Source organism: Sminthopsis crassicaudata, chromosome 2, assembly GCF_048593235.1.
Source record: "Sminthopsis crassicaudata isolate SCR6 chromosome 2, ASM4859323v1, whole genome shotgun sequence".
Lineage (NCBI taxonomy): Eukaryota > Metazoa > Chordata > Mammalia > Dasyuromorphia > Dasyuridae > Sminthopsis > Sminthopsis crassicaudata.
Genome location: NC_133618.1, coordinates 457,141,000 through 457,157,759, shown reverse-complemented (window position 1 = coordinate 457,157,759; position 16,760 = coordinate 457,141,000). Strand labels below are relative to the sequence as shown.

Here is a 16,760-nt window from a genome sequence, read left to right as displayed (position 1 = left end):
AAAATAGTTTTTCTGTCTATTCACAGGGAGCAGCTTTGTGGTGAGTGAAGGAAGCTACCTGGACATCTCCGACTGGCTAAATCCAGCCAAGCTTTCTCTTTATTACCAGATTAATGCCACATCTCCCTGGATAAGAGACTTATGTGGGCAGAGGACCACTGATGCCTGTGAGCAGCTCTGTGATCAGGAAACAGGTGAGCCAATGAAAGGAGGATCCATATCAGGATTGGGATGAGGAGGGATGATCTGAATGAATTCATTGGTGCACCATCTGTATTCCCTCCCAGTGCTTAAAGTCATAGTCAAGGAGGGAGGTCTCTGAGTAGATTCTTCAGTACTCTCTTGTAACTCAGGGCTTCTTAAACTTTTTTTCCATTCGCAACCCCTTTTTGCCTGAGAAATTTTTATGTGTCCTCATGTATCTATTGTAAAATAGATAAACAAATCATTTACTGATAATAAATGATAATTTTATGACCAGTATTCAGTTACAAGATTCTATATGGGGTCACAAATCACACTTTAAGAAGCTGGGTACTGGTGGTAGTTACAAGCCTACTAAATTTTGTACTATATGATAGTAATTATTCTGTTGCTTGACAAATAATTAATTAAAACTTCTTGCTTTTATTATGGCTGAAGCATTAGTATGTGAGGAGGAAAAAAACAAAACAAAACAAAAAACGGAACATAGAATATTGAAGCTCAAAAGCAATGGAGGAAAGAGAATATCATAACAAAGCACTTTAGACCTAGAAGGAACCTGCCCTGAATCCTGGTCTCAGGAGTTGACTGGGATGTCAGAAATCATCTAGCTTAACCCATAATCTAAAAAGGAACCTAGTCTTTAATATGTTTTACTTAATTATATCAATATTCTACTTGAAGAATGTCAATTGTCTCTTAAAACAGTCCATTCTAATAATTATTAGGAAATACATCCTTCCCCTTACATTAAGCTAAGAAAATTTCCTGAGTGCTTACCCTCATCAATCCTAATTACTTTAATAGATGTATTATATCCTTTCATTGTCTCCAAGTCCAAATTTAATTCTTCCTAGTGTTCCTTGTTCTACCCTCTTGGAGTTCATGGAAACAAGCATACAAGCATAATCCCTTTCCCCTAGTAACTGTTGAAGATTATAAACCCCAGACCAAAAAACCCCAGCTCCCTCAACTAAGCCTTTGAGGCCAAATTCTCTCATAATCCTTGTCCACTTATGAGTGTGCTTGTCAGTGTCTTTCCTAAAACTCGAGGCCTAGAACTGAACAAAATACTCTATATGTGATCACACTGAGATCACCTACTATTGCCACCCTAACTCTGAAAACAGACTTTCTTAAATGCAATCTAATACTGAATTCACTTTTTTTTTTGGACTTTGTATGTCACAATGTTAGAACATAACTTCTCTTAGCTTAGAACCAGAAGGAATTTTATCAATTACTCAATACAAACCCATCAGTTCACAGATGTGGAAATTGAGGCTTAGAAAGAGACTTAAAAAATGATGGCTATACAGCATTAGTATCAGATCAGTGTTCTTTCCATTTTTACAAGATTATTTCACAATATGTCTGGGAGGAATTCCTAGAGGGACGGATAGGAGTAATAAGGTTGCTAGGACATTAGATAAGAATGCCATAGTCATAAGATATCCCAGATTTTTCTCACTGCTGTTATTTCATTGTTTCAATTGTGTCTAATTCATGACCCAACTTGGGATTTTCCTGACAAAGACACTAGGGTGGTTTACTATTTCCTTTTCCAACTGAGGCTTTTCCCTGAAAAAGCTAATAAGTGTCTGAAGCCAAATTTGAATTCAAGTAAATGAGTCTTCTTGAATCCAGGCCCAGCACTCTATCCACTGTACCATGCAAATGCCCAGATTACTTTTGCAATAGCTTAATAGAAAAGATAGAAGAGATATGGAGTAATGATGGAGTTAAGTGGAATTGGGATCTATTTGAATGCCTATTCCAAATAATAGTTGCTAATGGATCAGCCTTTAGACTGCTAATGAGATGGTCCCAAATTCTAACCTTAGTCATGCTCTTTTAAACTTTTTTTCAGTGATTTGGATTCAAGCTCATAAATGGCTTGCTATTACATTATAAGTGATGCAGTGCTGTGAAGGGTAACTAACATGTTAGGTGACAGATTTGAGGTTCAGATAAGTGTTATTAGACCCCAACAATGGACCTGTCTAAATCAAATATCAAAAGGCCCTATGGTTGGCTTCAAAATGCCACCTGCTCAAATGTAGAATGAGAGATTTATGACTAGACAATTTTAATGTGAAAATAATTTAAGTGCCCTTCAAGCTCAGTAAGACCCTAAGAAAAGTAGAGTGTCTAAAAGAGTAAGATGACAGTGTTGTTTTATACTGCTACTTACTCTCAAGCTTTGTTTGGAATATTCTACATAGTACCATGGGCCACTTTTCCCCCCAATATATTTCCCCTCAAATACATGTTAAAACATTTTAACATTTGTTTTGTTTTTTGTTTTGAGTTCCAAATTCTTTCTCCCTCATTCCTTTCTTTTCTGCTTTTCCTTTCCCTTCCCCAAGACAATAAGCAGTTAGATAAAAGGTATACAAGTGCAGCCATGCAAAACATTTCCATATTAGTCATTCTGTACAAGAAGACTCAAATAAAAGAAAAAGAATGAAAGAAAGTAGAAAAGACAGCATTCTTCAATCAGTATTCAAACAAGAGCAGTTTTTCTCTGGAAGCAGATAGTATGCTTTATCATGAGTCTTTTGGGATTGTCTTGAATCATTGTATTGCTGAAAAGAGCTAAGTCATTCACAGTTCTTCATCAAACAATATTGCTGTTACTGTACGCAATCTTCTGTTGATTCTATTCACTTCACTGCATCAGTTCATGTGTTTCCAGTTTTTTTTCTGAAATCATCCTACTAGTAATTTCTTATAACATAATAATATTCCATCACAATCATATACCACAGCTTGTTTAGCTATTCCCCTGTTGATGGGCATCCCTTTGATTTCCAATTTGTAACCACCACAAAAAGGGCTGCTGTAAGGATTTTATACAAATACTTCTTTTTCCTCTTTATGTCTTTAGGTTATAGACCTGAAAGTGTATTGCTGGATCAAAGGATGTCCACAAATTTATAGCCAAGATCCACTTTTTAGAAAAGATAATGACAAGCTGGGAGATTACCAAAGATGATGATAATACTCAAAACCATTGCCTTATTGTGGTCAGTTGAAAGAACCAGGAGGGTTCTTAGAGCAGGGATCTTTTCACCTTTTTTGTTCAAAGGACCCCTTTGTTAGTCTGTTGAAATGTATGGACCCTTTCTCAGAATCATATCTTTACATGCATAAAAAATAAATAGAATAAGAGGGAAACCCGTTAGTTATAGAAGCCCAGGTTAAGAATCCCTGGTTTAGAGGCAATAAATAACAAGTCAAATAATTTGATTACTTTTCTTTAAAAAGTTGAAGGATTATCATGGGGTAAAAGAATTCCGCTTGATCACAGGACCAGGAATGATGGGTAGCAGTTGTAGAAATGCAACTTTAAAATCTATGAAAGAAAAACTTCCTAAAAGTTAGCAATGTACAAAAGTAAAATAGAACTAGAAACAATCTTTACTTTTACATATTTTATATATCCACTATGTGCCAGATACTGTTAGGCACGAAGGACACAAGGATAAAAATTAAAATAGTCCCTGACCCTAAGCAGCTTACATTCTGAGGAATTGGGAGAAGTATACCTAGACAAGTACATTTCACACACACACACACACACACACACACACACACACACACACACACACACACATACACACACACACAAAAAGCTATAGGGGCCATCACCAGTCATCTTGACTTTTGTCTCAACACTGGACTTTCAGTGACTCTGGAAAAGAGAATAAGACTTTGTGCAACTCTGACTTACTTAAATCCAATTCACACACAAGTCAAGACATCACCCATCATATTATTGGCCCTCTTCAAAAGTGAAGGATGAACAACAAAGACACAAATGGCCTAAGTAAGATAGGAAACCAATAAAATACCTCCTAGAGACAATGGCTTTGTACCCATTCTCTGTTGCTCTTGCTTCTCTCTATAAAAATAAAATATAGAGGCCTTCCTGTCATTTTAACTATGCTCACCAGAAAAACCCTTGTCTTCTATGTGTATATTTCTGATCCCCTGCACACTTGGCCTTTCAGTTCTTTTCAATTCAAATTCAATGTATTAAAAATTTAGAGAGTGCAAAACAAAGTGAAATATGTGATTGATCTAATGCCTGATTATGGTACTAGGGTGACCTGAGTTTTTTAAGGCTATTCCCACATAGCACATGTTGTGATGGATCTGAACAAAACTGAAAACCTTTGAGCCCAGATGAGTGGAAGTACTATAAGTCTGTCACCCAAAGAGAAGCCTAATAATAAAAATGAAGATTAAAATGATGGGGGGTGGGGATGATGATGAAGACACCACCCTATGAAATAGGAATTATTCATATCTCATTTTACAGATAAGAAAACTGAGAAGGCAAGTATTTTTCCCAGAGCTATATAACTAGTACCTTAAGCAGAATTTGAATTCATATTTTCCTGATTCCAAATCAGACATTCTATGTATGGATTATACCACCTAGTTGCCTAGACCAGATCTTCTGAAAGTTTTCTACTTGTGACCCTTTATTGCCTGAGAAATTTTTGTGATTCTGGGTATACAGGTATATAAAATAGATATACAAATCAAACATTTAGTGATAATAAATCATAATTCCACAATTCTCACATTCAGTTCTGTGACATTATATGGGACTGTGACCCACAGTTTAAGAAGCTTTGGCCTAGACAAGTTCAAAGAGACTCACCTCTAGGTTGATTTCAAGGTAATGAATTTGTAAATGAATGAAAGTAAATGAACACATGAAGAGCTTTGATTAAGACAAAGAACAATTGGAATGTGCATGGGGGAAGCACAAGGAGGATATATCTCATATTTATAGAATCACAGAACCTTGAAATATTATAGTTTACAGATAGGTTCCTATGCTTTATGGCAGGATTGAAGTGAGGGAGTCCTTAAAAATTTTAAAGACATGATGGTTACCATTATGAAACTATTAGTCTGATAGAGAATCTTGGACTTGAAATCTCTGTAGCTTAATCTAATTATCCGTAAAATAAGTATCTGATCTCAGAGAGCTCATATTAATAGAGGGAACATAATGCATAAGTAAATAATTTTAATATACAATATTATATGATTAATGTGATGTAGAGATATTAAAAATATGATTTGTGATATGCAAGGATAAAGATAGCTACTAGTATAGAGACTTCATTGTGTTCAATGTTTAATATATGTATTTAGAACTTTGTAGAGAATATTTTGCCAAGTACTGGAGGAAATATAAAGTTTACATACATCACATATTTTAACCATCTGTTTATAGATCATATTCTTCTAGAAGAATCTGAGCTTTCTGAGGGCAGTTATTATTATCACACTTTATAAATGAGGAACTTTAGGAATAATATTGTCTCTACCAAAAAAAAAAAAACAAGCTTCATAAAACAGGGAGATAAAATGCATACACAAGCAACTATGACACACAACATATATAAGTACCTTTGAGAGGCAGACTTTGCTAAGCGTTGCCAGTCAAGAGTGAAGCTCTTAGAGAAACAGGCTGACGAAAGAAGAGAACTAATCCTAGAGAGAAAGCTCTTTTATGCAAACTTCTCCTTAGATTCTATCAACAAGATATTACTAGTCCGAAATGGAGGCATCCATCTGTCTATTGGATCAGTAGGCAATACCCCTGTGGATTGATTATTCACAGAAATAGTAGAGAAAACCTCAAAGAATAGGTCATCCAAAAAGCATTTTATTTAGTTTAGAATATGCCATATGTATAGAAAGTGATTTATAGGGGAAAATAATTCCTTTGAGTGCCTACTATATGGGCATTGTGCTAAGTGCTTTGCAAGTTTCATTTATATTTATATCCACACAACTTACATATACATATATAATATATATATATACACACACAAATACATATATATATATACATGTACACACTTGCATATAGATAGCAAATATATACATATGTGTATATGTGGGTGTGTATACATATACTATATATACACATATATATTTAGACACACATATATACACAGATATATACAGGAGAGAAAGAGACAACAGACAGACAGAATGCAAGAACAAGAAGACAACTGCTACTGACAAAACTCTGATAAGGGTATCAAGTAAGAGAGTATTTCTAGTCAGTCTACAAAAGCTGAATGTTCCCAGATTCTGGATCACTATTCTTGAAATGATGTTTATTGTAAAACTATCTTTGCTCTCAGAAGGGAGAACTGGAGAATCAAGTGATACTTTTTCAGGGTAAAATGGTAAGACTCTGGAAACTCTAGTTTTCTGAGACTTAACTGTACATCTGTGTTTCTATTGTCCTAGTTGTCTATTGCCCTATACGGAATCTTATGTATTGAGGCATGCTATAAGTTGCCTTAAAGCCTTTAGACACAACATACACCAAAAAAATTAGACAGTGATGACAGTGTGTCATATCATTCGCAGCTTTTTCCCTGCTAACATCATTTAGTGTTATCTCAGATCTTTGCTAAAGGTTATAGGGAGACTAGCAATCACAAGTCATGGAACCTTTACAACATAATCAATTTTACAGCAAATTTCTTCTTAGTTATGTTTGTATCAGGTAACTATTCCGATGAGTTTTTATTCTTTGATTAAATAATTGGTTGGAAAACCAGCAAAGTGCATAATTTGCACACAAGCCAAGAATAACCAACTGTATTTCCATAAATGACTTTCATTTTGTAAGTAGGAATTCTTCATGACAACTCATAAATTCAATTTTCTCTGTAGTCTCTTTTTTTTCACCACCCCCCATGTCTTCCATCTTCCCACATGAGAGATGAAATAGAATATTAATAACTCACACGTGAATAATAATGATAATTATAGTAGTTAGTCTTTATATAGCACTTTGAGATACACAAAGTGCCTTAAAATATGTTCTTATTTTATTCATATAGCAACCCTGGAAGGTGGGTGCTATTATTATCTTCTTTTTATGAGGAAACTAAGGCAATCAGAGGGCTTTTGATATGCCCAGAGTCACAATGCTAATAAGTATCTGAAATAGGATTTGAACTCATGTCTTCCTGAATAAACACTTTAAGGTAAGTTAGTTAATAAGCATTTATTAATCACCTATGATTTGTTAGGCATTGTGATAAAAAGATGGATGATAGATGGATAGATAGATACATAAAGACAACTGCTGCTTTTAAAAGATCTTATGGTTTAGGAGATGAAATAACATGCAATCATTCTTGAACAAAAAACAGATGTGTGAGATAAATTGGAATAAAGAATAGAGAGATGGCACTAATATTAAGGAGATCAGGAAAGGTTCCTTGTAGAAGGTGGCATATTTTAGATGTAAAGAAAAACAGGAGGCTGAGATGAAGAGAGAGAGAGAGAGAGAGAGAGAGAGAGAGAGAGAGAGAGAGAGAGAGAGAGAGAGAGAGAGAGAGAGAGAGAGAGAGAGAGAGAGAGAGAATTATAGGCATGGAAGATAGAAATTGTAACTACAAAATCAGGAATGGAGAGTTTGATGTGTGGAATGTCAAGGACACCCAGTGTCATTGGATCACGGATGATGTGAAATGTAGGAGGAGAACAAGTGATGAAGGGTTTAGGGCATTAAATAGAGGATTGTATATCTGATGCTGGAGATAATAAGGAACAAGAGACTCTGAATTCATTGAAGAAAGGAAAGTGACCTAGAGATTGGTAGACAAGAGCTGACAGAATTGGGTTGGGCAGTAGTTATGGACTATGAACCTCAAAGAAGAAGAGGTGACTGAGTTATTGGGGTAGAGGGAGAACTTGGAAGTGTCAATGAAGAGCAAAGAATATTTTCAATTATTTTATCTTAAACAGTGAGTGGCCCTGTGGAGTGAGAATGAGTAGAAAGTATAGCCAATGATGGAAAGCCAAGTGTTATCAAGAAGCAGCCAGGTCTCTTCTCAGCTAGAAGATAAAAGGAATGGAAAAGAAAAAAAGATATAAGATGAAAGCATGTTTTTTATGCAGGAATCAGACATTTTAGAAAGTATAATGGGTGGTTAGCTTTAGAGAGAGATAGGGGAAAAGGAAGTAGGCAGAGGGAGATAGAGAATAATATTTGCATAATTATAGGAAGGTTCAGAATCCCTGAGATGAAAAGGGGATGACCAGGTAAGAATCTGTTTATAATGGAGGAATTAGTTTAGATAGATTACATAATATTTTCCGTACAATATTCCCAAAAGGTAAGTAAATAGAATAAGAATTATATCTGTTTACAGAAGAGAAAATTGAGTTTCAGACAAGCTAAATGACATATAAGAGATACCAAATAACAGTTAACTCCAATTGCCTGTGTTCTCACTGAAGTTGCTTCCTTTAATTCATATATATGTATACATATCATTTCCCTTTATTGAATATTTGTTCCATTATAGCAGAAACTATTTCATTTTTAAGTCTTTATCACTAGTGCCTGAATAAGCATAGGTACTTTATAAATGTTCATAGAAAGAAAGAAGTAAAGAAAGAATGTAGTTGGAATCCAAACTCTGTTCAAGTGTCTAAGTATATTTATTTCATTTAGCCTCCACAAATATTTTTAATAAAATTCCAAAACGGAATTTTATTTTTTTTCTGTCTCCTACCACCCCACATTTTTCTCTTTTATTTGCCCCAAGTGCATTTTCCAAAATTAGTTAATCAAAATTAGCATGATTGCAACGGATTGCACATCATTTTACACTTCAGTTTTTTCCAGTTGTTAGCAGAAAGAAAAGATGTCTGCTTTAAATTTGATACTGTTGTCCTAGCATCATATATAATATTTCATCAGAGCTTTTGTTGCCACTCCATGTTTACTTTATTTACACTCTAATAATAAGTATTTTTAAACTCTACTACTTTCTTCCCTCTATGTAGCCTCATAAAATTTCCTCATATTTCTCTTGTTTTCATATTTATCATTTCTTATAGAATGGTAATTTTCCATTACATTCATGTATCACAGCTTATTTCACCATTTCCCAATTCCTGGCATCTAGTTTGTTTTCAGCCTTTTGTTATTATAAATAATGTATAATTCACTGCCCTTTTTACTATACTCACTACTTCAAAATTCATTTTTTTTAAACTGGAAAAAGGCCTGGGGTGGCAAACATGATGCCAGAGACAGGGCTGAGAGGTAGCTATCCACTGGTCAGTGAACTAAGATGGATAGTGGAATATGGGAAATTAAATTATTTTAGGAGTCAAAGTGGGATTTTACAAACCTCTTCTTCATCAAACTATGATTTCTCTTTCCAGATTGCTTTGACATTAGTCTTTGGTCTCATACTACATTTCAATCAATTTGGTCTGTTTGATGCTCTATGTGCATGACATTTGATTTTCCTCTCCTCAATCTTTGTAGGCTATAGTCTATGTCTTTAATGCCTTTCTTCTTAATCACAAATGATTTCTGTTCTTCCAAGTTCAACTCAATTCCAATTTTCTACATTAAACCTAGCTGATCACCCCCAGTTGTCAGTGAATACCCCTTGAATTGCTTTATATATCTTTTATATCTAATTCATGTTCATTTAAAACATATATGTAGATATTTATTTCACTGATAGAATATCAACTCCTTGTAGGCAAAAACTATTTCAGTTTTGTATGGGTATTGTTGTTGCCTGACTTTATAAATGCTGAATGACTGGGTTGAATCAATGAAAAGAACTGAAAAGCAAAATTCATACAAATTCCAACAATATGCTTTAGTGGGAAAGAAGTGTCCAATTTTGATGGAATAAGAAGACGAAGATTGATACTTGACACTTATTAAATGTGTGACCTTGGGAAAGGCAGTTCACCTCTCACAATCTCAGTTACATTATATAACAATATATGAACTCCCTATTCTGTCCATTTGATTTAGAGAAGGTTGTAAGCTTTAAAAAAAAAAAAAGTATAGAAAAATGAGTTATCATTATGCTGGACTCGGGGATATAATTGGTAACTAGGCAGAGGACAGAGGCAGTGAGAAATTCAAGTTTAATGTCCCTGTTTCTGCAACATCTGAATCTTCTTTGCTTTTAGTTTAAGGCATATTGAGAGGCATGAGAAACTGTCTTCTCACTTCCAACTTCAATTGTTGAGCCCATTGGTTGGTTGGAGTAAATGGTGACTGGGATCATATGGAGCCATTAAGTTCAACTGTTGGCAATCTTGTGCCTCAGCTTTCCTGGAACTTGCTGTCAAATAAGAAGAATTATTTCTCCTAAGTGATAGTGTATCCAGACATGGGGGTAGTACACATATTCTATCCGGAGTGGGGGTAACATCATGAAAGTTACCAATGATTTGATATATGGATGAGCTTCACAAGGTTCCCTGGCAAAGTGCCAAGGCTTTGGCTGCTTTCTTGGAGCCCTATGCCAGAATTGTCAGAAATAACAATAGGTAATGGGATGAAGACCAACCATCTAAGAACAAGGGTAAAGAGGGGGCAACAGAAGGTGTGGAACAGTTACAGGAACTATAAATATACTTCCACTGCTATACTTCCAAAACAATGCTCCATTGTTCTCCAAATGCCCACAATCATTAATCTCTTCATTTACTGCAAATAGTAAAGAAACATTATTCTCCAAAGGGCACTGAATTAGGGATTTCAAAGAACATAGGAGAGATCGAGTCTTGATTCTAAAGAACTTGGTAAATCAGAAAGAGATGCTTTCAAAGTATCACATATCTATGGTACTTTTGAAAGACCCATTTTTTCTGTTTGTGCATCCCCTTCTGTCAAGATACATCACATTTCTTCTGAGATTCTTCACAGAGAATCTTCACAGATTCTTCTATCACAGTAGAAAAGTTTGTACAGGAATGATATAACAGAGAACTTTTCAAAATATCAATGAGGAACAAGAAACAAACCAGGTTTTTTTCTTGGCCCACTATTTTGGGGAATGTGAAAATAGGAGCAAATTACACTAAATGTAGTAACCAAGGATGGAGTATCTTCTGGAAATTTTTTTTAAATCCATACACACATTTTTGTGAAGGCCAAAATATAGAAAGATAAAATTAAGTTATCTAGCAAGAAGCATGGTCCAGAGAGCACAATGGCAAGGGACAGTGAGGAGAATATACATAGATGGGATAAGATTTGGGGTGGGTAGGGATAAGAATGGAAAAGAAATAGCTAGATTTTAGTTTCAACAGATAGCAATACTAAATCACAGGGATCAAGGAGAAAAGAGAAGGGAATTTGTAGGCAAATAAGATAAAGATCCAGTTGATTGGGTCCAACCTTGGGTTTTGTGATAATTAAACATGGTGAATATTGTTTCTGTTTCTTTTGCTTTTCACTCCAAAATACTAGGAAAGTAGCAAAAAAAAGTATAAGGAGTGTAATAAGGATTTCTCATAGTATGTTTAAGTGTCTGGGTCCCTTGTACTTACACACACATATATAAAATGAGTTTCATACTTCTTGCTTTCTCAAAGGGCGAGAGAAGGGAGAATGTAAGAAGATATTTGGAGCTGAAAATTAAAATGAGATTTTAAAAAATTACCTGTTTTATTTACTCTGGTTACAATCTAGGAGTCAATTTTGACTATTCTCTACCATTCACTCTCCCACTTAAAAAAAAATCTTTCAGTTATTAATTCCATTCAGTTTTACCTCAGCACAATTTCTTTCATCCATCCCTTTTTTCCATTAACATTATAAAACCTCTCATCATTTCTCACCTTAACAATTGCCATGGTTTCCTAATTGGTTTCCTTACCTATATTCTCTCCAATATGTTCTCCATTTAGTCAATCAACAAGCATTTGTTAAGAACTCTTTATGTGCTGGACACTGAGCTAAGTAAGAACTTGCAAAATTAAATAGTCCTGATTCTTAGGAACTTGTATTCTCATAGGACATGGAAGATAACATGTACATATATATTAAACATATGCATACAAAATGGAGACAGATTAGTTTGTAGAAGGTGTATACTAATATTTAGGGAGAGGGCATCAGGAATTTAGATGGAAGTTAGATGGAGTGATAGATAGAGTGCCAGACCTAGGTCAGAAAGACCTGAATTCAAATTTGTACTCAGACTTTTAATTATTTATGTGACTACCTTGGACCACCCTGCTTGCTTTAGGTTCCTTATCTGTAAAATAAAGTAGAAAATAAAAATGAAAGTTGTATAGATAGTAGCTTTAGAATGTTTTCATTATTGAGCCTGAATTATTACTCAGTAACATTTTAGTTAACACCTTTAAGCACATAGACTGATTTCCCACATATTCTTGTTTCCTTCCAGGTATATTAACAGTACTATCTTACCCAGAGCTATTTCTTCTCACAACTGCCAAAATGATATTTCTAAAATTCAGTTCTGAATTTTTGCTCAAGGAAACTCTAGTTCCCCATTGCCACTAAGATAAGAGAGGAACTCCAGCATTTAAAATCCTCAACAATTGAACAATTAAACTCCAATTTATTAATTAAACTCCAGATTGCTCATATATTATAACGACCTCTCCCCGACTTCAATCTCCCACCCACGTACCCTGTTACCACATTATTAGGCTGCATCTGAACAAAATTAACTTATTATTTACTTCTATATGATACTCCATGTCCAAAAGGAGACCTTTCCTTAGCTTCCTAGCTGTTAGAGTTCTATCTACCACTTGAGAAGTTTGAATTATACTTTGTGTATGTGATGCACATACATGCCTAGACACAGACACAAACACAAACACAAACACAATTTGTATTTGCTATTTTCCTCAGGGCAAGGATTATTTTGTTTTGGTCTTTGTATCACGAGTGCATTTCGGACATGATAAACACTCAATGAATGTTGAACTTTAATTAAATTGAAGGCATCAAGACAAAAAAGGGCAGGATAATAACAAAGCAGCAGTAGTCCATTTTGGACAGAAAGCTGAAAACAGAGGACTAACAAGAAGCAAATCTTGACAAGGAGGTTGGATTTAAAGTATCAAGGTCTTTGAATACTTTTTTATTATTTAAAATTTTATGAGGTGAGCAGTAGGGATCCATAATATTTGTGTGTAGAGAAAGGGAATATAAGAGGAATGAAGAATGAAGATTATATGTGAAGTGTTTTTTTTTTTTTTTTTTTTATTCATCTTTCCAAATTATCCCCTCCCTCCCTCCACTCCCTCCCCCCGATGGCAGGTAATCCCATACATTTTACATGTGTTACAATATAACCTAGATACAATATATGTGTGTAAATACCATTTTCTTGTTGCACATTAAGTGTTAGATTCTGAAGGTGTAAGTAACCTGGGTAGATAGACAGTAGTGCTAACAATTTACATTCACTTCCCAGTGTTCCTTCTCTGGGTGTAGTTATTTCTGTCCATCATTGATCAACTGGAAGTGAGTTGGATCTTCTTTGTGTTGAAGACATCCACTTCCATAAGAATACATCCTCATACAGTATTGTTGTTGAAGTGTACAGTGATCTTCTGGTTCTGCTCATTTCACTCAGCATCAGTTGATTTAAGTCTCTCCAGGCCTCTCTGTATTCCTCCTGCTGGTCATTTCTTACAGAGCAATAATATCCCATACCCTTCATATACCACAATTTACCCAACCATTCTCCAATTGATGGACATCCATTCATCTTCCAGTTTCTAGCTACAACAAAAAGAGCTGCCACAAACATTTTGGCACATACAGGTCCCTTTCCACTCTTTAGTATTTCTTTGGGATATAAGCCCAGTAGTAGCATAGTTCCAAATTGCTCTCCAGAATGGCTGGATTCTTTCACAACTCCACCAACAATGTATCAGTGTCCCAGTTTCCCCACATCCCCTCCAACATTTGTCATTATTTGTTCCTGTCATCTTAGCCAGTCTGACAGGTGTGTAGTGGTATCTCAGAGTTGTCTTAATTTGCATTTCTCTGATCAGTAGTGATTTGGAACACTCTTTCATATGAGTGGAAATAGTTTCAATTTCATCATCTGAGAATTGTCTGTTCATATCCTTTGACCATTTATCAATTGGAGAATGGTTCGGTTTCCTATAAATCAGGGTCAGTTCTCTATATATTTTGGAAATGAGACCTTTGTCAGAACCTTTCCTTTTAAAAATATTTTCCCAATTTGTTACTTCCCTTCTAATCTTGTTTGCATTAATATTGTTTGTACAGAAACTTTTTAGTTTGATGTAATCAAAATCTTCTATTTTGTGATCAATAATGATCTCTAGTTCTCCTCTGGTCATAAATTCCTTCCTCCTCCATAGGTCTGAGAGGTAGATTATCCTCTGTTCCTCTAATCTATTTATTATCTCATTCTTTATGCCTAAATCATGGATCCATTTTGATCTTATCTTGGTATATGGTGTTAAATGTGGATCCATATCTAATTTCTGCCATACTAATTTCCAGTTTTCCCAACAGTTTCTTCCGAATAATGAATTTTTGTCCCTAATGTTGGTATCTTTAGGTTTATCAAAGATTAGATTGCTATAGATGTACCCTTTTTTGTCCTTTGTATCTAATCTGTTCCACTGATCTACCGGTCTATTTCTTAGCCAATACCAAATGGTTTTGGTGACTGCTGCTATATAATATAGCTTTAGATCAGGTACACTTAGACCACCTTCCTCTGAGTTTTTTTTTATTAGTTCCCTTGCAATTCTTGACCTTTTATTCTTCCATATGAATTTTGTTGTTATTTTTTCTAGGTCATTAAAGTAGTTTCTTGGGAGTCTGATTGGTATAGCACTATATAAATAGATTAGTTTGGGGAGTATTGTCATCTTTATTATATTCGCTCGGCCTATCCAAGAGCACTGAATGTCATTCCAATTATTTAAATCTGACTTTATTTTTGTGGCAAGTGTTTTGTAATTTTTCTCATATAATTCCTGACTTTTCTTTGGTAGATGGATTCCCAAATACTTTATACTCTCAACATTTGTTTGGAATGGAATTTCTCTTTGTATCTCTTGCTGTTGCATTTTGTTGGTGATATATAAGAATGCTGAGGATTTATGTGGATTTATTTTGTATCCTGCCACTTTGCTAAAATTCTGAATTATTTCTAATAGCTTTTTAGCAGAGTCTTTGGGGTTCTCTAAGTATACCATCATGTCATCTGCAAAGAGTGATAGTTTGATTTCCTCATTTCCTACTCTAATTCCTTGAATCTCTTTCTCGGCTCTTATTGCCGAGGCTAGCCTTTCTAGTACTATATTGAATAGTAATGGTGATAGTGGGCAACCTTGTTTCACTCCTGATCTTACTGGGAAAGGTTGCAGTTTATTTCTATTGCATATTATGCTTACTGACGGTCTTAAATATATGCTCCTGATTATTCTAAGGAATGATTCATTTATTCCTATACTCTCAAGAGTTTTTAGTAGGAATGGATGTTGGATTTTGTCAAATGCTTTTTCTGCATCTATTGAGATGATCATATGGTTTTTATTAATTTGATTATTAATATGGTTAGTTATACTAATAGTTTTCCCAATATTAAACCAGCCCTGCATTCCTGGTATGAATCCTACTTGATCATAGTGTATTATCCTGGGGATGATTTTCTGAAGTCTTTTTGCTAATATCTTATTTAAGATTTTAGCATCAATATTCATTAAGGAAATTGGTCTATAATTTTCTTTCTCAGTTTTCGATCAACCTGGTTTAGGTATCAGTACCATGTCTGTGTCATAAAAGGAGTTTGGTAGGACTCCTTCATTCCCTATTTTTTCAAATAGTTTATATAGCATTGGGGCTAATTGTTCTTTAAATGTTTGGTAGAATTCACATGTAAATCCATCTGGTCCAGGGGATTTTTTCCTGGGGAGTTGATTAATAGCTTGTTCTATTTCTTTTTCTGAAATGGGACTATTTAAGCAATTTATTTCCTCCTCTGTTAATCTAGGAAGCCTATATTTTTGGAGGAAGTCATCCATTTCACTTAAGTTATCAAATTTATTGGAATAAAGTTGGGCAAAGTAACTCCTTATTATTTCTCTAATTTCCTCTTCAATGGTGGAAAGATCCCCCTTTTTATTTGTAAGACTAACAATTTGATTTCCCTTTTTCTTTTTTCTGATCAGATTTACCAAAGGTTTATCTATTTTATTGGCTTTTTCATAAAACCAACTCTTGGTTTTATTTATTAATTCAATAGTTTTTTTTTACTTTCAATGTTATTGATTTCTCCTTTTAATTTTTGTATTTCAAGTTTAATTTTTGGTTGGGGGTATGTGAAGTGTTAAAAAGAATGCATTGGAAATGGAAAAGGATAAAGCCAGGAATGTCACATTGGAAGATATTTCAATAGTCTAGGAGAGAAGTTAATGAAGGCTTAAATCAGAAATTGTCATAGGGAAGTTGGAGAGAATAGATTCTGGAGATCTTGTGGTAGTGCAATTTATTGGATTGGGATGGACAAGATTAACAAAGAAGCATTTCTCAACCCAAAGGCACAAGTTGCTAAAGAGAATTTTAGTTATACTGGCAAGTGAGTAGGGCAGTATTGTATCACAGTAAGAGGAAGAGGGGTATATTTCCAGCATGCTCCAGTAATACCATTTGTGTGTATGAAATTTGTCTTGGTACCAGGGGCCATAGTTTTGGC

At 34.7% G+C, this 16,760-nt stretch overlaps 1 protein-coding gene across 1 annotated transcript in view; it reads left to right on the top strand.

Annotated features, from left to right (window-relative positions):
• Positions 1–16,760, top strand: part of ASTN2 (astrotactin 2) — a 1,161,487-nt gene that overhangs the window by 464,892 nt on the left and 679,835 nt on the right. Inside the window, 1 exon segment of the mRNA XM_074292901.1 lies at positions 27–194. Coding sequence (XP_074149002.1) covers positions 27–194 — 168 coding nt within the window.